At 39.6% G+C, this 23,189-nt stretch overlaps 1 protein-coding gene across 3 annotated transcripts in view; it reads left to right on the plus strand.

Annotated features, from left to right (window-relative positions):
* Nucleotides 1–23,189, plus strand: part of PIP5K1B (phosphatidylinositol-4-phosphate 5-kinase type 1 beta) — a 328,934-nt gene that overhangs the window by 234,360 nt on the left and 71,385 nt on the right. For all 3 annotated transcript variants that reach the window (XM_029202075.1, XM_029202076.1, XM_029202077.1), the window contains exons 12-13: nt 4,089–4,244; nt 17,616–17,760. In XM_029202075.1, the coding sequence (XP_029057908.1) occupies nt 4,089–4,244; nt 17,616–17,760 (301 nt within the window). The remainder of the gene's footprint in view (nt 1–4,088; nt 4,245–17,615; nt 17,761–23,189) is intronic.

The raw sequence follows: 23,189 nt of genomic DNA on the forward strand, positions 1-23,189 counted from the left end.
CACCTCAGCCATTCAATGACAGGCATACTTTCTTTGTATGTGAAAACTTCCCCTCCCCACCCCTACCCCCAAGAAAACAGCACTTGGTCTTCAAGTTTCTTTTTTTAAATCATTTTTTTTAGCCTTCTTAAATCTGTTATCCCACCCCAGAATTGAGTCATGCTGTCAATGTAATAATGTTTGCAAAATCCTATAATTCTTTCTGCAAATACTAGTCACCGTAATGTTGGAACCTCACTGAAATTCTCTACCCAGATAATGTGTCTAGAGTACTAAAACTTAGTTTCCTGAAAGGAACAGAATAGTACTGATACATTAATTCATTAAAAATCAACTGTCCTAAAATTTCAGAACAATAGTTAATTCTTTCAACCAACATTTGAGCACCTATTATGTACCTAACACTATGCTCAGCATTAATAATATAGAAAGCTTTTCTTAAAAAAAAATTAAATTCCCTCGGTAATTTCATGGTCCGTTTTGGGTCAGGGATTGGAACATGTAAAAGATTTATAATGTAATAAAGCAGCTGTTAATAGAGTTTTTGCATAGGCTACTGTAGGTACACAAAGAGAAATAAAACCAATCTTCCCAAAGAGAGCTTCACAGAGAAAAGAATATTTAAATTAAGTCCTGAAACTATAAGCCAGTGTTTATTAGGAAGAGAGGCAAGAAGGGCATCTCAAGTAGAAGGAGCAGCATGTACAAAAGCCCAGGGGTAGGAATGAACATGGAGGTTCAGGGGATGGCAGATAGGTGAGCTGAAAAGCAGTCAAGGGTAGGAGCAGTTGAGTAGCAGGACGTGGAGCTGGAAATGGACACACAATACCTGTCACCATTATTTAGCCAAAGACAAATCCAAGAGTTTCTGTGGACAAAAGAAAGTAACCAGCAGCCCAAACCATCCTTTGAGATTTTCCAGTCAAAACAATTCCCTGATTAGGTGCTCACCTCCTGGTGGCAGTAACTTTCCAAAGTCTCCACAGCCCAGCCAAGTCCAAACACAACAGCTCTAGGCTCTGGAGAAGAATGAGCTTGGCTCTTTGCTTGATGTTTTATATATTCTCCAAAAACCACGCACATTTCCTCTAAGTGATAGAGTTATCAAACCTTACGAAAGGTATAGGTGAACATGATTAGATTTTTACAGAGTTGAAAACACACCCTGATGCCAATGATTGACGTCAAACCTTTTGAAACCTACTGAATCCAATTGCCACAACCCAATCTCTGGTATAAAAAAAAAAAGTCACAACTTGAGTTCACATTTGTAATCCATGAAATTGTTGTTTGGAAAATAAATGATCTCCCCAAATATGAAAAAAAACACAAGTCCCTGAGGTATTCAATTTCTGCAAGATTCAAGTCCTTATCCACTGAATGAGCCTCAGATAATTCCTTTAAGGAAGATTGACCATTTAAGACAAAAGTAAAGGCTTTCTTTAGGTGCAGTCTGGTCCTGGCAGGGGTTTGTTTTGGAGTCTTCTCTGCTGTTCATTGTATGTGATGCTGATAATGAGCAAAGAGCTATTTCTTTGGGGGGATCTTGGCCTTTGGTCCATGATAAGCCACAACAAGTACAGACAGCTGTCTGAGCATCTTCCGCTCATTCACTCTTCCATGATGCTGCCAACATTCTTCTGATCCTGGTTGCTTCTCAGTTTAGAGAATTAGCACTGACCTAAGAACTATGCAATTCTCAAATCTTTTGGTCTCAGCGCCACTTTACACTCTTAAAAATGACTGAGGACCCAAAGAGCTTTTATTTATGTGGATTATAGCTGTCTATATTTAACCTATTAGAATTTTAAATTGAGGAAAATTTTAAATATTCTTACAAGGTAACAATAAAAAAAATTGCATGTTAACATACGTCAATATTAACAAAAAAGTAAAAAATTTCTAACAAAGTAATTATGAAAAATAATTATGTTTTCCAAAACAAATAATTGCTTGGGAAAAGTGGCATTATTTTATATTTTTTCAGATCCCTAATTCTGGCTTAATAGAAGACATCCAGACTCTCTTGTATGCTTCCGAATTCAGTCTCTGTGGTGATACCACAGCTCATGTAGCATCTAGAAAACTCAGGAAAGAATGGGAGTGAGGAAGATAAATAACCTCCTAATATTGTTAAGAAAATAATTTTAACATTACAGACCTTCGAGGAGAATTTCAGGGATCCCTAGCAGTCCCTGAACCACATTTGAGATCCTCTGACTTAGAAATTTTAAAACACAGTTGACCCTTGAACATCACAGGGGCATTAGGAGTGCCAAAGCCCGACACAATGGAAAGTTCACATGTAACTTAGAGTCGGCCCTGCACATGTGTGCTTCCTCAGCATCCGAGGATTCAACCAACCCCAGATCATGTGGGACTATAGCATTTGGTATTGAAAAAAATCCATATATGAGTGGGCCCACACAGTTCAAACCTGTGTTGTTCAAGTACCAGATTCAAACCTGTACTAGATTGAAAGGTGAGAGTTGAGAGTTTATGAAAGCTAGCAGATAGAATATTAAAGCCAAAGCCAGCGTATGGATAATTACTTCACACCTGTAAAGCAAGTGTGACCACTGTTTTGATGAGATGAGGAGTTTAAAAAATGACACATTTGGTCCACTTATTTGCCACTAAAATCCATTTGATCCGTTTTTAAACATTCGAAGTCTCCTCCTCTCAAAGAAAAACAAACTCTAATTTTATCTCATTCCTCCCTCACTTTAACCAGAAAATAGGATGCCACAGAGCTAGGAAATGAACCACCAGTTAGGCAACGTCAAACAAAGACACCTGGGATTTCATGGATTCTAGCTCTGTGACCTTGAGCAGGTCACAGTTTCTCTGCTCTCAGTTTCTGGACCTGTAAAAGGGCCTACCTCCTTCAGATGACCACCTGGATAGTTTGAGATAAGGAATGTGGCTGCTGGCTTCCAAATTCTCAAGGCTTCTAAAATGTTATTGATTACAATTATGTTATTATGGTTATAAGACTGCTCACGGGACACATAAACCTTCCCTTCTCTTTAAGTGGAGAGATTGCCCTCTATTCTTTCCTCATTTGTGTGTCCCAAAGTCCTTGTCCAATTAAGTTTTTGCAAGCTGCTGATGGGATGCCCCTGATGAACAGTGTAATCTAAGCTCTGAGATTCCCAGGGCTAAACACAATCACTGTAATGCATCTGCTGTCAGGTTATCCCTATATGCAAACCTCCAAAGGAAGAGAGACACTGCTAACACCAAGTTCAGGGGAAAGCGTAAAGAGGTCTCAACCTCCCTCTCCCTCTCCCCTCCAAGAAAATTCTCCAACAGTGTTGAGCAAGAAGAATGATTGCAGCATGGAGAAAATATACATGGGGATGGTCTGGCTGCAGCTGAAGCAGCTCCCACTGACATATCAGAAGTAAAGTCCCAGCCTTCAGTGAGCGTGATTGATGGTGAAGTACACTTGCCTTGGTTCAGGTTCCCAACACACTTCAGAAGTTATACGATGCTGTCTGGACAAAAATCAGGAGTGAATTACACATCTGAAGTAACCATGACCTAGAAAAGACCCAAAGGCAGGAAATTTCAGTGGAAAGTCACTGAAAGAAAAAAGCAACCAGAAGTAACTTGGTTAAATTGGGTAACATGAGTATAAGATTAAACATTGGCATGTTTAGAAATTCCCAGTCCCAAGTTAATAAAACTGGGGTCATGAGAATTCTCCTTACTTTACCATCTGTGCTTATCGACCCACTCAACCTCTTCCCAGCCGTAGAAAAACATTGCTTGGAGGAGGAAATATAATTCTTCAGCAGCATTTGAATTTCACCTCAAAGAAGACTATATTTCAACATCTAGAGAGATATATCAATCCAAATTTATTCTAAGCTATGCTGATTTAAGTCAAATCATTTTGGACAAATAAAATTGCCAAAACATAATATCATCTCCCTTTCCTCATGTATATAAATCAAAGCATCTTGCATCCTACTGAAATGACTAAAATCTTAATAAATCATGAGTAAAATTTTAGTTTAATAAATAATATATTCATGTGGTTTTACAATAACTATAATGGTCTCTCCTTTTCCTTTTTCTAGCTTTGAAGGCCTCACCTTCTAAAAAACGGTGCAACTCCATTGCCGCCCTGAAGGCAACCTCACAGGAGATTGTGTCCTCAGTTAGCCAGGAATGGAAGGATGAGAAGCGTGATTTGCTGACCGAAGGGCAAAGTTTTAGCAGCCTCGATGAAGAAGGTAAAGACATGGAACTTAGAAAAAGAAGAAAAGATAAAAGTTCTTGTGATTTTACTTGTATAAGTAATGTACACTCACAGTAGAAAAATGAGAAAGTACTTTCTCTAGGAAACAAAGTCTCTTAACTAATTTTTAAAATGTTTACAGTATGACACAGTTAATGTAAAATTTTTATAACACATAAACAATACTGTATATGGTTTACGGTAAAAAAAATTAAAACAGACTAAAATATTCAGAAACAAAGATCTATAATCCCACTACCTGAAGGTAACACATGTGAAGGTTTTGGTGTTTTTACTAGTAGACCTTGGTCTGGGCTTGTATATATATTTTTTTCAAACATACACACACATTATATACATATACATACATACATACACAATGTAACAGTGAATTACCAATTTATTTAGGTCCTCTTTAATGAGTTTAATAAAAGTTTTATAATTTTCTCCTGGCATGTCATATATTCCTACCTTTTGTTAGATTTATTTCTTAAATGGTTATAGAGATAAAGAATAGATACATATTTTCTGTCTTTTCAGGTAATGTGTATATATATATATATATATATTTTTTTTATTTTAATGACAAAAATGATTTAATGGAGCAGCTGGGGTTTCTGACAAATACCAACCTAAAAGGCCAAACAAAGAGTCATTCCCAAGAGCATCAACTTTGCAGGTTACCCTCGATTAATTTCATCAACCACCCATCAGAAATCTGTTGCAAAGGCTCTGATGGCAGATCACCATTTGGGCAGACCTTTGGAAAGAAAGCCTCCCGTTTGCTCTGGCTCAATTTCTGCCTGCATCAGGGAACTACAGAAGTTAAATCTGCACTCAGGAAGAAAGGGCGTGTCTGAATCTCAGTGATACTTGAGTGTCTGAGAGAAACTCTGTTCTCTATTTCTGTTTCACAAAGGACCCGTAATGCATGAAGCTGACAAAGCAATGATTAAGGCTGAGCTTCCTATAGCCTCAAACAGTGTTGCTTAAATTGGGGATTTGGGGAGGCCACCAAAATCCCGCCCAAGTGTTGACCTTTGGCACCACCCTCTTCTCTTTTTCTCTGGTGCTGGGGAAGGAGTCTTGGGCTTAGAATGATCTGACATATGTTTATCGAGTGCCTACTAAGTGCCAGGCACAGTTTTAGGATCTTGAAATTTGGCTTCAAATCCAAGATCCACCAGTCCTAGCTATGGACCTAGCTGTGGACCCTTAATATCTGAGCCTCACTTTCCGCATCAGTAACTGGGGCTGATTGTGCTACATTCTTCATGGGGATATTTTGATAATTCACGTGGATAATATACAGCATAGAACCTGGCACAAAGTAGGTGGTCAATAAGTGTTGCATTTAATAGGATCTGTTTCCGATACCCCTGGAGAAGTCCTCCCACGTTGGCACCTTTCGAGACTATTCAAAGCTGCCCCATCCAGGTGCTCCATATTCTGAGACAATCCAACCACTATCAAACTTTTGCATTAAAGAACATTCTGGGGCTTCCCTGGTGGCGCAGTGGTTGGGAGTCCGCCTGCCGATGCAGGGGACGCGGGTTCGTGCCCCGGTCCGGGAGGATCCCACATGCCGCGGAGCGGCTGGGCCCGTGAGCCATGGCCGCTGAGCCTGCGCGTCCGGAGCCTGTGCTCCACAATGGGAGAGGCCACAGCAGTGAGAGGCCCGCGTACCACAAAAAAAAAAAAAAAAAAAGAACATTCTGGAAAACGAATACAATACAGCATTAGTATTATTTAAAGAGTGGATTAATAGGGCACCTTCCCAGAAATGTTTAGGTTTAAACTCTACTCATCCTTTTTTTTTTTTTTAACATCTTTATTGGAGTATAATTGCTTTACAATGGTGTGTTAGTTTCTACTTTATAACAAAGTGAATCAGCTATACATATACATATATCACCATATCTCCTCCCTCTTGCGTATCCCTCCCACCCTCCCTATCCCACCCCTCTAGGTGGTCACAAAGCACCGAGCTAATCTCCCTGTGCTATGCGGCTGCTTCCGCTAGCTATCTATTTTACATTTGGTAGTGTATATATGTCCATGCCACTCTCTCACTTCGTCCCAGCTTACCCTTCCCCCTCCCCATGTCCTCAAGTCCATTCTCTGTGTCTGCGTCTTTATTCCTGTCCTGCCCCTAGGTTCTTCAGAACATTTTTTTTTTCTTAGATTCTATATATATGTGTTAGCATACGGTGTTTGTTTTTCTCTTTCTGACTTACTTCACTCTGTATGACAGACTCTAGGTCCATCCACCTCACTACAAATAACTCAATTTTGTTTCTTTTTATGGCTGAGTAATATTCCATTGTATATACGTGCCACATCTTCTTTATCCATTCATCTGTCAATGGACACTTAGGTTGCTTCCATGTCCTGGCTATTGTAAATAGTGCTGCAGTAAACATTGTGGTACATGACTCTTTTTGAATTATGGTTTTCTCAGGGTATATGCCCAGTAGTGGGATTGCTGGGTCGTATGGTAATTCTATTTTTAGTTTTTTGAGGAACCGCATACTGTTCTCCATAGTGGTTGTATCAATTTACATTCCCACCAACAGTGCAAGAGGGTTCCCTTTTCTCCACACCCTCTCCAGCATTTATTGTTTGAAGACTTTTTGATGATGGCCATTCTGACTGGTGTGAGGTGATACCTCATTGTAGTTTTGATTTGCATTTCTTTAATGATTAGTGATGTTGAGCATTCTTTCATGTGTTTGTTGGCAATCAGTATATCTTCTTTGGAGAAATGTCTATTTAGGTCTTCTGCCCATTTTTGGATTGGGTTGTTTGTTTTTTTGATATTGAGCTGCATGAGCTGCATGTAAATTTTGGAGATTAATCCTTTGTCAGTTGCTTCATTGGCAAATATTTTCTCCCATTCTGAGGGTTGTCTTTTGGTCTTGTTTATGGTTTCCTTTGCTGTGCAAGAGCTTTTAAGTTTCATTAGGTCCCATTTGTTTTTTTGGTTTTTGTTATTTCCATTTCTCTAGGAAGTGGGTCAAAAATGATCTTGCTTTGATTTATGTCATAGAGTGTTCTGCCTATGTTTTCCTCTAAGAGTTTTATAGTGTCTGGCCTTACACTTAGGTCTTTAAATCCGTTTTGAGTTTATTGTTGTGTATGGTGTTAGGGAGTGTTCTGATTTCATTCTTTTACATGTAGCTGTCCAGTTTTCCCAGCATCACTTATTAAAGAAGCTGTCTTTTCTCCATTGTATATTCTTGCCACCTTTATGAAAAATAAGGTGACCATATGTGCGTGGGTTTATCTCTGGGCTTTCTGTCCTGTTCCATTGATGTATAGTTCTTTTTTTATGCCAGTACCATACTGTCTTGATTACTGTAGCTTTGTAGTATAGTTGGAAGTCCAGGAGCCTGATTCCTCCAGCTCCATTTTTCTTTCTCAAGATTGCTTTGGCTATTCGGGGTCTTTTGTGTTTCCATACAAATTGTGAAATTTGTTGTTCTAGTTCTATGAAAAATGCCATTGATAGTTTGATAGGGATCACATTGAATCTGTAGATTGCTTTGGGTAGAATAGTCATTTTCACAGTGTTGATTCTTCCAATCCAAGACCATGGTATACCTCTCCATCTGTTTGTATCATCTTTAATTTCTTTCATCAGTGTCCTATATTTTTCTGCATACAGGTCTTTGGTCTCCTTAGGTAGGTTTATTCCTAGGTATTTTATTCTTTTTGTTGCTATGGTAAATGGGAGTGTTTCCTTAATTTCTCCTTCAGATTTTTCATCATTAGTGTATAGGAATGCAAGAGATTTCTGTGCATTACTTTTGTATCCTGCTACTTTACCAAATCCATTGATTAGCTCTAGTAGTTTTCCAGTGGCATCTTTAGGATTCTCTATGTATAGTATCATGTCATCTGCAAACAGTGACAGCTTTACTTCTTCTTTTCTGATTTGGATTCCTTTTATTTCTTTCTCGTCTCTGATTGCTGTTGCTAAAACTTCCGAAACTATGTTGAATAATAGTGGTGACAGTGGGCAACCTTGTCTTGTTCCTGATCTTAGTGGAAATGATTTCAGTTTTTCACCATTCAGTTTTTCACCATTGAGAACGATGTTAGCTGTGCGTTTGTTGTATGTGGCCTTTATTATGTTCAGGTAAGTTCCCTCTATGCCTACTTTCTGGAGGGTTTTTATCATAAATGGGTGTTGAATTTTGTCAAAAGCATTCTCTGCATCTATTGAGTTGATCATATGGTGTTTCTCCTTCAATTTGTTAATATGGTTTATCACATGATTGATTTGCGTATATTGAAGAATCCTTGCATTCCTGGGATAAACCCCACTTGATCATGGTGTATGATCCTTTTAATCTGCTGTTAGATTCTGTTTGCTAGCATTTTGTTGAGGATTTTTGCATCTATGTTCATCAGTGATATTGGCCTGTAGTTTTCCTTCTTTGTGACATCTTTGCCTGATTTTGGTATCAGGCAGATGGTGGCCTTGTAGAATGAGTTTGGGAGTGTTCCTCCCTCTGCTATATTTTGGAAGAGTTTGAGAAGGATAGGTGTTAGCTCTTCTCTAAATGTTTGATAGAATTCACCTATGAAGCCATCTGGTCCTGGGCTTTTGTTTGTTGGAAGATTTTTAATCACAGTGTCAATTTCAGTTATTGGTCTGTTTATATTTTCTGTTTGTTCCTGGTTCAGTCTTGGAAGGTTGTGCCTTTCTAAGAATTTGTCCATTTCTTCCAGGTTGTCCATTTTATTGGCATATAGTTGCTTGTAGTAATCTCCCCTGATCTTTGTATTTCTGCAGTGTCAGTTGTCACTTCTCCTTTTTCATTTCTAATTTTGTTGATTTGAGTCTTCTCCCTTTTTTTCTTGATGAGTCTGGCTAATGGTTTATCAATTTTGTTTATCTTCTCAAAGAACCAGCTTTTGTTTTATTGATCTTTGCTATTGTTTCCTTCTTTTCTTTTCATTTTTTTCTGATCTGATCATTATGCTTTCTTTCCTTCTGCAAACTTTGGGGGTTTTTTATTCTACTTTTTCTAATTGCTTTAGGTGTAAGTTTAGGTTGTTTATTTGAGATGTTTCTTGTTTCCTGAGGTAAGATTATATTGCTATAAACTTCCCTCTTAGAACTGCTTTTGCTGCATCCCATAGGTGTTGGGTCGTCGTGTTTTCATTGTCATTTGTTTCTAGGTATTTTTTGATTTCCTCTTTGATTTCTTCAGTGACCTCTTGGTTATTTAGTAGTATACTGTTTAGCATCCATGTGTTTGTATTTTTTACACATTTTTTTCCTGTAATTGCTATCTAGTGTCATAGTGTTGTGGTCAGAAAAGATTCTTGATACAATTTCAATTTTCTTAAATTTACCAAGGCTTGATTTGTGACCCAAGATATGATCTATCCTGGAGAATGTTCTGTGAGCACTTGAGAAGAAAGTGTATTCTGTGTAGAGAATGGACTTGAGGACACGGGGAGGAGGAAGGGTAAGCTGGGACGAAGTGAGAGAGTGGCATGGACTTATATATACTAACAAATGTAAAATAGATAGCTAGTGGGAAGCAGCTGCATAGCACAGGGAGATCAGCTTGGTGCTTTGTGAGCACAGGGGTGGGATAGGGAGGGTGGGAGGGAGACTCAAGGGGGAGGAGATATGAGGATATATGTATATGTATAGCTGATTCACTTTGTTATAAAGCAGAAACTAACACACCATTGTAAACCAATTATACTCCAATAAAGATGTTAAAAAGAAAAAAGTAAAAGAAACTGCATTCTTTTGTTTTTGGATGGAATGTCCTATTAATATCAGTTAAGTCCATTTTGTTTAATGTGTCATTTAAAGCTTGCGTTTCCTTATTTTCATTTGGGATGATCTGTCCATTGGTGAAAATGGAGTGTTAAAGTCCCCTACTATGATTGTGTTATTGTTGATTTCTGCTTTTATGGCTGTTAGCATTTGCCTTATGTATTGAGGTGCTCCTATGTTGACTGCATAAATATTTACAATTGTTATATCTTCTTCTTGGATTGATCCCTTGATCGTGATGTAGTGGCCTTTTTTGTCTCTTGTAATAGTCTTTATTTTAAAGTCTATATTGTCTGATATGAGAATTGCTACTCCAGCTTCTTTTGATTTCCACTTGCATGGAATATCTTTTTCTGTCCCTTCACTTTCAGTCTGAATGTGTCCCTAGGCCTGAAGTGGGTCTCTTTCATATGTACGGGTCTTGTTTTTGTATCCATTCATCCAGTCTATGTCTTGGTTGGAGCATTTAATCCATTTATATTTAATGTAATTATTGATATGTATGTTCCTATTACCATTTTCTGAATTGTTTTGGGTTTGTTATTGTAGGTCTTTTCCTTCTCTTGGTTTCCTGCCTAGAGAAGTTCCTGTGGCATTTGTGGTAAAGCTGGTTTGGCAGTGCTGAATTCTCTTAGCTTTTGCTTGTCTGTAAAGGTTTTAATTTCTCTGTCAAATCTGAATGAGATGCTTGCTGGGTAGAATAATCTTGGTTGTTGCTTTTTCCCTTTCATCACTTTAAATATGTCTTGCCACTCCCTTCTGTCTTGCAGAGTTTCTGCTGAAAGATCAGCTGTTACTTTATGAGGATTCCTCTGTATGTTATTTGTTGTTTTTCCCTTGCTGCTTTTAATATTTTTTCTTTGTATTTAATTCTTGAAAGTTTGATTCATATGTATCTTGGCATGTTTCTTCTTGGATTTATCCTGTATGGGACTCTCTGTGCTACCTGGACTTGTTTAAGTATTTCCTTTCCCATATTAGGGAAGTTTTCAACTATAATCTCTTCAGATATTTTCTCAGTCCCTTTCTTTTTCTCTTCTTCTTCTGAGACCCCTATAATTCGAATGTTGGTGTGTTTAATGTTGTCCCAGAGGCCTCTGAGACTGTCCTCAATTCTTTTTTCTTTATTCTGCTCTTCAGTAGTTATTTCCTCTATTTTATCTTCCAGGTCATTTATCCGTTCTTCTGCTTCAGTTATTCTGCTATTGATCCCTTCCAGAGAATTTTTAATTTCGTTTATTGTGTTGTTCATCATTGTTTGTTTGCTCTTTAGTTCCTCTAGACCCTTGTTAAACGTTTCTTGTACTTTCTCTATTCTATTTCCAAGATTTTGGATCATCTTTACTGTCATTATTCTGAATTCTTTTTCAGGTAGACTGCCTATTTCCTCTTCATTTGTTTGGTCTGGTGGGTTTTTACCTTACTCTTTCATCTGCTGTGTGTTTCTCTGTCTTCTCATTTTGCTTCACTTACTTCGTTTGGGGTCCCCTTTTCACAGGCTGCAGGTTCGTAGTTCCCGTTGTTTTTGGTGTCTGTCCCCAGTGACTAAGGTTGGTTCAGTGGGATGTGTAGGCTTCCTGGTGGAAGGGCTAGTCCTTGTGTTCTGGTGGATGAGGCTGGATCTTGTCTTTCTGGTGGGCAGGACCACATCCAGTGGTGTGTTTTGGGGTGTCTGTGACCTTATTATGATTTTAGGCATCCTCTCTGCTAATGGGTGGGGTTGAGTTCCTGTCTTGCTAGGTTGGCATAGGGTGTCCATCACTGTAGCTTGCTGGTCAACGAGTGGAGCTGGGTCTTAGTGTTGAGTTGGAGATATCTGGGAGAGCTTTTGCTGCTTGATACTACGTACAGCAGGGAGGTCTCTGGTGGACCAGTGTCCTGAACTCGGCTCTCCCACCTCAGAGGCACAGGCCTGATATGCGGCTGGAGCACCAAGACCCTGTCAGCCACACAGCTCAGAAGAAAAGGGAGAAGAAAAGAAAGAAATAAAAAAATAAAAGTATTAAAATAAAAAATTTAAAAATTATTAAAAATTAAACAGTAATAAAAAAAGAAAATAAATAAAGAAGGAGCAACCAAACCAAAAACAAATCCACCAATGATAACAAGTGCTAAAAAGTATACTAAAAAAAAAAAAAAGACAGAACCATAGGACAAATGGTAAAAGCAAAGCTATACAGACAAAATCACAGAAAGAAGCATACACATACACACAAAAAGAGAAAAAGGAAAAATATATATATATCTATATTAAGAAAAAAAGGAAGAGAGCAACCAAATCAATAAAAAAAACTATCAGTGATAATAAACTCTAAATACTAAACTAAGATAAACATAAAACCAGAAACAAATTAGTTGTAGAAAGCAAACCCCAAGTCTACAGTTGCTCCCAAAGTCCACTGCCTTGATTTTGAGATGATTCATTGTCTATTCAGGTATTCCAGTGATGCAGGGTACATCAAGTTGATTTTGGAGATTTAATCCACTGCTCCTGAAACTGCTGGGGAAATTTCTCTTTCTCTTCCTTCTTCGCACAACTCCTGGGGTTCAGCTTTGGATTTGGGCCCGCCTCTGCGTGTAGGTTGCCTGAGGGCGTCTGTTCTTCACTCAGACAGCGCGGGGTTAAAGGAGCAGCTGATTCGGGGGCTCCGGCTCACTCAGGTCGGCGTGAGGGGTACAGATGCAGGGCGAGACTGCAGCGTGGGAGGGAGGGGTACAGATGCAGGGCGGGCCTGCGGCGGCAGAGGCCAGCATGACATTGCAACAGCCTGAGGCACACCATGTGTTCTGCCAGGGAAGTTGTCCCTGGATCATGGGACCCTGGCAGTGGCGGGCTGCACAGGCTCCCAGTAGGAGAGGTGTGGATAGTGACCTGTGCATGCACACACACTTCTTGGTGGCTCCAGTATTAGCCTTAGCGTGTCATGCCCATCTCTGGGGTCCACGCTGATAGCTACGGCTCGCGCCCGTCTCTGGAGCTCGTTTAGGTGGTACTCTGAATCCCCTCTTCTCACGCACCCCGAAACAATGGTCTCTTGCCTCTTCGGCAGGTCCAGACTTTTTCCCAGACTCCCTCCCGGCTAGCCGTGGTGCGCTAACCCCCTGCAGGCTGTGTTCGCGCCGCCAACCCCAGTCCTCTCCCTGCGTTGCGACCGAAGCCCAAGCCTCAGCTCCCAGCCCCACCCGCCCCGGCAGGTGAGCAGACAAGCCTCTCGAGCTGGTGAATGCCGGTCGGCACCGATCCTCTGTGTGGGAATCTTCCCGCTTTGCCCTCCGCACCCCTGTTGCTGCGCTCTCCTCCGCGGCTCCGAAGCTTCCCGCCTCCGCCACCGGCAGTCTTCACCCGCGAAGGGGCTTCCTAGTGTGTGGAAACCTTTCCTCCTTCACAGCTCCCTCCCACTGGTGCAGGTCCTGTCCCTATTCTTTTGTCTCTGTTTTTCCTTTTTTCTTTAGCCCTACCCAGGTACATGGGGAGTTTCTTGCCTTTTGGGAGGTCTGAGGTCTTCTGCCAGCGTTCAGAAGGTGTTCTGTAGGAGTTGTTCCACATGTAGAAGTGTTTCTGATGTATTTGTGGGGAGGAAGTGTTTCTGATGTATTTGTGGGGAGGAAGGTGATCTCCATGTTTTACTCCTCCGCCATCTTGAAGGTCTCTCCCCAGGTAGTATATTTTTAAGGTTTGGTTTTCCTGGCTGTTTGTTGCTACTGCATAGATCTCACATCTTTTTTTCTTCCTTTCTTACTTGCTAACTAGGACTTCTGGTAGAATGATGAATAGAAGTAGTGATTGTGGGCGGCCTTGCCTCATCCTGATTTTAAAGGGAATGCTTCTCATGTTTCACTGCTGAGAAAGAATTTTGCTGTATTTGATGCCCAGAATCAAGTCAAGAAAATTTCTTTTTATTCCTAGTTTCTAAAGTTTTTATCAGGAATGAGTGTTGCATTTTATCAAATATTTTCCTCTATCGAGTTGATCATTTGGATTTTCTCTTCTAATCCTATAAGAGGAATTTATTATCAGTATATTCTTTTGGGAATGCCAACATCTCCCGAAAATTTCTTTTATTTCCTGTAGAAGATTAGATGTCTTCTGGGCTTTTTCTTTTCCTCAGAATAGTGTGTTCATCCTTTTCCCTTCTGCAGCACTTTTCCATATCTGCCATGTTGGGTTTCTTTCTCATCTTATAAACCAACTTTGATGCAGATTTGGTGATTTCAGCTGGAGTTACTGAATTGCCCTTGCTCCTCTCTCTGAGTTGATGGCTCCAGTTTCTGACAGGCACCCACCTCTTTCCCTAAACTTCCCTTGCATTGGCATCTCCCTACCACACTGCCTAATTTTCTAGGATAAACTTATTTTTAAACTGTGATAGTTAAACTTTCAAATAGTGTGGTCAATATGACTTCTATCAGCTATACCTCAATAAAAATGTATATATTGCTTCTAAAGTTTAAGCCATGAGTCCAGTTGTTAATCTTAGGGTTAAGTATAATAAATACACTACACAGCATCTAGAAAGTCTGGAAACGTAGGAAGCAGTGCACAAATTATGCTTTTTTCAGCTGAACTATTGGACTCATTGCTTTAGATCTAAAGGTACTTCACCAGAAAAAGTCTCTGAAGGTTGAAGAAAAACCTATGGAGCATATTCTTTGAAACTGTTAACGTACTATTTTTAAATGAGTTTATCTTGACAATTCTCTGCATCTACAAAGTTTGCTGCAAGGTTCGGCCTTTCTATAATGCTCTATACTTGGGGACTTCCCCTTTCGTAATGCACCAAGTCATTACCAACTTTCCCTCCAGTTTTTAATCATTTGTTTTCTATCATTCTCAGTATGTCTGGGTTGTACTAGTTTCCTTTTGCCATGTGACAAATTACCAGAAAGTTAGTTAGCAGCTTATTATAACCTCCATTTATTAGCTCACAGTTCTATAAGTCAGAAGACTAGCAAGGCTTACCTGCGTTCTCCGACACAGCTTTTCAGGGTCTCAAAAACTGGGATCAAGGTGTCAGCTGGCTGAGTTCTCATCTGGAGTTTCTGGAGAAGAATCCTCCTCCAGGCTCATCCTGTTGTTGGCAGAATTCACTTCCTTGCAGTTGTAGAGCTGAAGTCCCATGTCATTGCTGTCTAACAGCTGTGGGCCAGGCTCAGCCCCTAGAGAGCATCCTCATTTCTTGCCATGCAGCCCCCCTCCGTCTTCAGACAGAGAATTTCTTGCAGGTCAATCCCCCTGACACTTGGAATCTCTGCCATCACCATCTCTGACCTCTAGACACAAATTTAAAGGGCTCACGTGACTAGGCCAGGCTCACCTGAATAACCTTCCCTTTGACTAACTCACAGTTAACTGATAAGTAGCCTTAATTACATCTGCAAGATTCCTTTTGCCACATAAGATAATCACAGGAGTAACACCTCATCCTTCTCACAGCTTCCCCCCACACTCAAAGGGAGATTATACAAGGGTGCAGGTCATTCAGAGTCATCCTAGGATTCTGCCCACCACACTAGTTATTTTAAAAAACTGAAGAGTATGGGCACATAAGGGAACAGTTCTCTGCTTCAAAGAACTGCTCCTAAGGGTCAGCCACCCAGTGTCTGGGTGCTGTCTGACCTGGGCCCGAGTCACTGGACAGGTAGTGTGTTTCTGTATTCTGTCACTCAGCGAGCCCCTGGTTTATGAAATCAGGCTGAGAATGCCCAAGACCTGAGTCTGCATTAGCTGTTCTCAGTCTGGCTCTATCTGCCTTACATGTAGTAGTGATTCATTGGAATCTGATGTGAGGTTATTTTTCAGATTCAGTTTTCTATGTTACTGAGAGTTTTCATATTTTTCTCTGTATTTGATGAGAAGGTGGGATCAAGTATATATATATATTTTTGGGGGGGATCAAGTATATTGAAGACTGCTAGCCAACTGTCGTATTGAAGCCTTTCTGATTTTTGCATGTTGAGCATGTTGTCACTTGTGTTTTTATATGATTATCATCTGTTATTCATCATGGCAGTTCTTTATTTTGATCCGAATCGGATGCAGAGCTGCAGCATCTCATACATTTTAATGTGTGTCTGGATTCCTAGTCCAGAGTCCAGGCCTTCTGCGCTTGCCCCCGTCTCCCTCCATGCCTCGCCCCACCTCTCCATCTATATCCCTCCAAGTCCAAAATCCAAACCTCACACTCACATGATAGTGCCTATTAGGATCAATTTCCATTCGTTCACTTCCTGACAGTACATAATTTTGAGCCTATTGTGCCTATAAAGGAATACAAGAAACACCGTGAGGTTATATTGTATTTATTATCATCTGTTTTAGTTTAGTTTGGGGAAGTGATTAAAAAGAATCCACAGTACAGCGTGGTGACACGAGCTAATAATACTGTATGGCATATTTGAAAGTTGCTAAGAGAGGAGATCTTAAAAATGCTCATCACCAGAGAAAAATGCTGTAACTGTGGTGATAGGACGTTAATTCAACTTACTGTGACGATCAGTTCACAATATATACATAAATCGAATCACTAAGTTGTATACCGTAAAACTAATACATTGTTATAGGTCAGCTATAGTTCCATAAAATTATATAATATCTCCACTGGTGAAAAATAAATCAGCTTGAGCCCAACTATAGAACTTTAAAGACAGGATTCATCCACAGAGTTCTATCTCTGGGAACGTGCATGTCTCTTTTTAAAGGAGCTCTGTTCTTTGTGGCTGGACCTTTAAACAAAATACTATCTCTGACAAGCTGAGCAATCATGAATGTGAATTTGTCCAAAGTTTAGGATAGGATGATTAAAAATGATCCAGAGGGAAAAAAAAAAGATCCAGATTCAACTCTCAAAAAAAAATCCACATAGAGAGAGTAGGCTGGGTCACTGCTCAGCCTTGACTGTTCCACTTTCCTGATGAGGGAGGGCTCTTGCATAAGTATTTTCATAGGTACCTACCTTTTAAAGAAAAATAAGAGTTTTCTCATTTTTAAAAAGGCAGCCTTGCCGTTAGAATATAATGTCAAGAAGAGCTGTGGATAATACTCAAAGATGTATGTGGGCTCAAACAGGGTTAAGGTATAGCTGGCTGTTAGTCTGTGAAGCATTTGTTTCTTGGCTGTTAACAAGTCTGAGTTCTTAGATCTGCACTGAGAATCACAGATATGGGCATAGCCTCGGGAGAGGAAAGCAAGTTCACTGTCTGTCTATACATTTGCCAATCATCCTTTTAATCTCTGTCGAATTATCTCCTTAAGCTCCTAGGAGCTTTTTATGTCATCTTTCGAGAAACAGTAAATCACTTTATTAGGTTTTTAAAAGCACATTCATAATGGCATTTCCATAAGCCATTTTGTAAATTAATGCAGTTTCCTTTCTGTTTTACCTGTTTGCAAGAAGCTATTTTACATTTCTGCTGTAGTTCAAAAGAGCACAGTTATTTCGTAATTTAATTTGCAGCCTGGTATGTAGAATGAATGCCTTTGACTCATTTAAATTATTGTATACACTAAAGCAGCATTTCTTACCGAGATTCATGAGTGTTTGTTTGCTTTTTGTCACCCAGCATTGGGATCCCGACACAGGCCAGACCTGGTGCCTAGCACTCCATCGCTGTTTGAAGCTGCTTCCTTGGCGACCACAATTTCATCTTCTTCCTTGTACGTCAATGAACATTATCCACACGACAGGACCACGCTTTATTCAAGCAGGTAATACTTAGTGCAATCAAACTACCAGTCGGCTATTACCACACTAACATCACAGCTAGGCAGTATCTCTGAATGAGAACAAGTCATCCCTAACAACCAGGATGGGACCGTCGCCTGCCCTGTAAGAGAAAGAGAGAAAATGCTGGATATTTACTGTGACAGGAGGGAAAACCCTCCTGATTTTTCTGTACAGTTAATCATTATGTCCTGTAGAAACTATGTACTTTGTGGAAGAAGATGAATCTTTCATCATTTTTATTTTAATAATCGTATGAGTGGATTTTTTAAGCAAGCACTCCTGGTTAATGTTTACACAAATAGCTACAAAGTATCTGAATATTTTCTTTCGGTATGAGTGACCTTAGTAACTACTGACGGATAGAATAACAGCCCCTGCAGATTGTGCACAGCCTAATCCCTGGTATCCGTGACGCTGTTACCTTATATAGCAAAAGGGACTTTTTTTTTTTAATTTTTTTAACATCTTTATTGGAGTATAATTGCTTTGCAATGTTGTGTTAGTTTCTGCTGCATATCAAAGTGAATCAGCTGTACGTATACATATATCCCCATATCCCCTCCCTCTCGTGCCTCCCTCTGTCCCACCCTCTCTATCCCACCCCTCTAGGTGGTCACAAAGCACCGAGCTGATCTCCCTGTGCTATGCGGCTGCTTCCCACTAGCTATCTGTTTTACATTTGGTAGTGTATATATGTCCGTGCCACTCTCTCACTTTGTCCCAGCTTACCCTTCCCCCTCCCCGTGGCCTGAAGTCCATTCTCTACATCTGCGTCTTTATTCCTGTCCTGCCCCTGGGTTCTTCAGAACCATATTTTTTTTTTTTTAGATTCCATATTATGTGTTAGCATACGGTATTTGTTTTTCTCTTTCTGACTTACTTCACTCTGTATGACAGACTCTAGGTCCATCCACCTCACTACAAATAACTCAGTTGCGTTTCTTTTTATGGCTGAGTAATATTCCATTGTGTATATGTGCCACATCTTCTTTATCCATTCATCTGTCGATGGACACTTAGGTTGTTTCCATGTCCTGGCTATTGTAAATAGAGCTGCAATGAACATTGTGGTACATGACTCTTTTTGAATTATGGTTTTCTCAGGGTATATGCCCAGTAGTGGGATTGCTGGGTCGTATAGTAGTTCTGTTTTTAGCTTTTTAAGGCAACTCCATACTGTTCTCCATAGTGGTTGTATCAGTTTCCATTCCCACCAACAGTGCAAGAGGGTTCCCTTTTCTGCACACCCTCTCCAGCATTTACTGTTTATAGATTTTCTGATGATGGCCATTCTGACTGGTGTGAGGTGACACCTCATTGTAGTTTTGATTTGCATTTCTTTAATGATTAGTGATGTTGAGCATCCTTTCATGTGTTTGTTGGCAGTCTGTATGTCTTCTTTGGAGAAATGTCTATTTAGGTCTTCCATCCATTTTTGGATTGAGTTGTTTGTTTTTTGATATTGAGCTGCATGAGCTGCTTGTAAATTTTGGAGATTCATCCTTTGTCAGTTGCTTCATTGGCAAATATTTTGTCCCATTCTGAGGGTTGTCTTTTTGTCTTGCTTATGGTTTCCTTTGCTGTGCAAAAGCTTTTAAGTTTCATTAGGTCCCATTTGTTTATTTTTGTTTTTATTTCCATTTCTCTAGGAAGTGGGTCAAAAAGGATCTTGCTGTGATTTATGTCACAGTGTGTTCTGCCTATGTTTTCCTCTAATAGTTTTATAGTGTCTGGCATTACACTTAGGTCTTTAATCCATTTTGAGTTTATTTTTGTGTATGGTGTTAGGGAGTGTTCTAATTTCATTCTTTTACATGTAGCTGTCCAGTTTTCCCAGTACCACTTATTGAAGAGGCTGTCGCAAAAGGGGCTTTGCCATTATGACTGAGTTAAAGGTCTGGAGATGGGAGGAGTATCCTGAATTATGCAGATAGGCCCAATGTAATCACAGTGTCCTTGTCAGAGGAAGTCAGGAAGATTAGAGTCAGAGAACGAGATGTGATGGCAGAAGCAGAGGTCAGAGAGAGAAAAGATTTGAAGATGCTACACTATTGGCTTTGACGGTGGAGGACGGGGCATGAGTCAAGGAATGCAGGCAGAGTCTAAATGCCAAAACAGGCAAGGAAACAGATTCTCCCTTAGAGCATCCACAAAGGAACACAGTTCTTCCAACCCCTTGAATTCTAGGACTCCTAACTGCCAGAGCTATAAAATAACAAATTGGTCTTATTTTAAGACATTAAGCTTATGACAATTTGTCACAGCAGCAATAGGAAACTAATACAGGGACTCTCAAACATTTAAAGTGAATTTGAATATTGGGGAGGGGTAGTGAAGTTTCTTAGATAGAAAGTTAATTTGTTATTATTATTTTTTTAACAAAATATTCTCAAACATTGGTTCTCGTAATAGAAAGTACCTCTACAAAGAGGTCACAACGTTGTGGGATTAGCTATTTTTTCTATGTTTATATATGCACTTTTGTAACTAGCTTCAATTACAGGTCAGGGATAACTATGTATACTTTGTCAAAAATTATCTGTTAAATGTTGAACTGGTTCTTGTCATAATTCAGCTCTCAAGAATCAAGATCAAATTTGTGCAGGTGAAATGTTTTTTATACTGTAAGTCATTTCCCCCTGCACCCTAGCAACTTGGTTCACTTCCAGAAAGAGGACTCAATATGGTAGATTCATTTTTAATGTGTGCATATTTATAAATTCTAGCTTGGTCTTTTGGCAAGTTAAGTTTTGGTAGTTGGAGGTTCTAGAAATTCTCTTTTTGTTGCTGTTGCCTTCTCTCTTGGCTAGATACAGGTTAGGTGGTAGCAGGTGAGACAGCCCATCTAGGTCTACAGAAAAGGAGCAAATGACAAGGTGAATCACAAATCTTGGCTGGGCTTCTGTTTGGATAGCTCTGCTGTAGGACCAGCAAATAAGGCTCCATTGTAAATTATTCAACTCACCTGAACTGTAAAAGTAATTTGGTTAGCTTCCTCAAATTAGAAGAATTTAAAGGGACTTATACCTAAAACGAATGTGTACCTTGAATGTTCAAGTTTGTTACGTAAATTTGTCAAGCAACAGTTTTTCCTATCTGTACGGTACAGCTGAAGGCAGTTGTTTTGCTCTCAAATATAAATAGCAGCTCGAAAGATGGCTGGAAAGTTGCAGGAAATGCTTTGCAAGGTCAAACACAATTCTCATGTGAAGCTGCGGTGGTTTCTTACCATTTGCTACTGTTCTCATTATCAGGGCAGGTAGTTGGATATGTATTAAATTATTTACTAGAATTTTCAGCACAAAAATAAAAGGGTTTTGTTTGTTTGGTTTTGGTGGCAGTGGTTTTGACTAAGTATTCAGTCTCTTGGCCAGAGGTATTCAACTCTTGGGTATTCATAAGGTTCCTTCAGGATCTGAATCAGAGTTCCTTCTGACTCCCAGTCCTTTCTGGCCAGCTTGGGAGCAAGCTACCTCTGCATGCTCCAGGGCTATGGTATAACTCTTGGTACTTTTATTTATGCTGACAGTGGTTAACATGTATATTTAGATGGGAAAAGCATCAGTGTTATCTATGATATTTCTGCCCCCCCCCCTTTTTTTTTGAAGAGAATTGTTTGAAATAAATCTTCTGTGGCATTGTATCTCCAAATTGCTATTTGATATCTTATATTTAGCTATCCATCCGGGTTCAGTTGCAAAAACAAGAAACCACTCTGTCTTAAGCAGAAAGGGATTTGATACAGGGAATTCACAAAGTCTTTAAAAAGGCTTGGGAAGTGGGCTCTGGGCTGAACATCAGAAAACCACGCCAGCTACACGCCACTGAGCTGGCCCACCGGCAGCCTTTGTCACAATCAAGTGGGTGTTCTTCCAAAGGAATGCAAGCCAAAGAAAAGCATGTTGTGAACCTAGAATTTTTTTTTTCTAGAGTGCTATACAATTTATTTATTTATTTATTTACTTACTTACTTATTTATTATGTTATCTAGTTTACACATATTAGTGTATATATATGTGAATCCCAATCTCCCAGTTCATCCACCACCACCACCCGCCCTCTTTCCCCCCTTGGTGTCCATACATTTTTTCTCTACATCTGTGTCTCTGTTTCTGCCTTGCAAACCAGTTCATCTGTACCATTTCTCTAGATTCCATGTATATGCATTAATACACGATATTTGTTTTTCTCTTTCTGACTTACTTCACTCTGTATGACAGTCTCTAGGTCCATCTACGTCTCTACAAATGACCCAGTTTCGTTCCTTTTTATGGCTGAGTAATATTCTATTGTATATATGTACCACTTCTTCTTTATCCATTCGTCTGTCGATGGGCATTTAGGTTGCTTCCATGACCTGGCTATTGTAAATAGTGCTGCAGTGAACATTGGGGTGCATGTGTCTTTTTGAACTATGGTTTTCTCTGGGAATATGCCCAGTAGTGGGATTGCTGGGTCATATGGTAATTCTATTTTTAGTTTTTTAAGGACCCTCCATACTGGCTGTATCAATTTACATTCCCACCAACAGTGCAAGAGGGTTCCCTTTTCTCCACACCCTCCCCAGCATTTGTTGTTTGTAGATTTTCTGATGATGCCCATTCTAACTGGTGTGAGGTAATACCTTATTGTAGTTTTGATTTGCATGTCTCTAATAATTAGTGATGTTGAGCAGCTTTTCATGTGCCTCTTGGCCATCTGTATGTCTTCTTTGGATAAATGTCTATTTAGATCTTCTGCCCATTTTTTAATTGGGTTGTTTGTTTTTTTTAATATTGAGCTGCATGACCTGTTTATATATTTTGGAGAGTAATTCTTTGTCCATTGATTCATTTGCAAATATTTTCACCCATTCTGAGGGTTGTCTTTTTGTCTTGTTTATGGTTTCCTTTGCTGTGCAAAATCTTTTAAGTTTCATTAAGTCCCATATGTTTTTTGGGTTTTTTTCCATTACTCTAGGAGGTGGGTAGGAGAGATCTTGCTGTGATTTATGTCAAAGAGTGTTCTTCCTATGTTTTCCTCTAAGAGTTTTATAGTGCCTGGTCTTACATTTACATCTTTAATCCATATTGTGTTTATTTTTGTGTATGGTGTTAGGGAATGTTGTGATTTCATTCTTTTACATGTAGCTGTCCAGTTTTCCCAGCACCACTTACTGAAGAGACTGTCGTTTCTCCATTTTATTTCCTTGCCTCCTTTGTCATAGATTAGTTGACCATAGATGTGTGGGTTTATCTCTGGACTTTCTATCCTGTTCCAATGATCTATATTTCTGTTTTGGTGCCAGTACCATATTGTCTTGATTACCGTAGCTTTGTAGTATAATCTGAAGTCAGGGAGTCTGATTCTTCCAGCTCCATTTTTTTCCCTCAAGATTGCTTTGGTTATGCGGGGTCTTTTGTGTCTCCAT

Source organism: Monodon monoceros, unplaced genomic scaffold (assembly GCF_005190385.1).
Source record: "Monodon monoceros isolate NGI ecotype Baffin Bay Population unplaced genomic scaffold, NGI_Narwhal_1 Super_Scaffold_5, whole genome shotgun sequence".
NCBI classification, from domain to species: Eukaryota; Metazoa; Chordata; class Mammalia; order Artiodactyla; family Monodontidae; genus Monodon; species Monodon monoceros.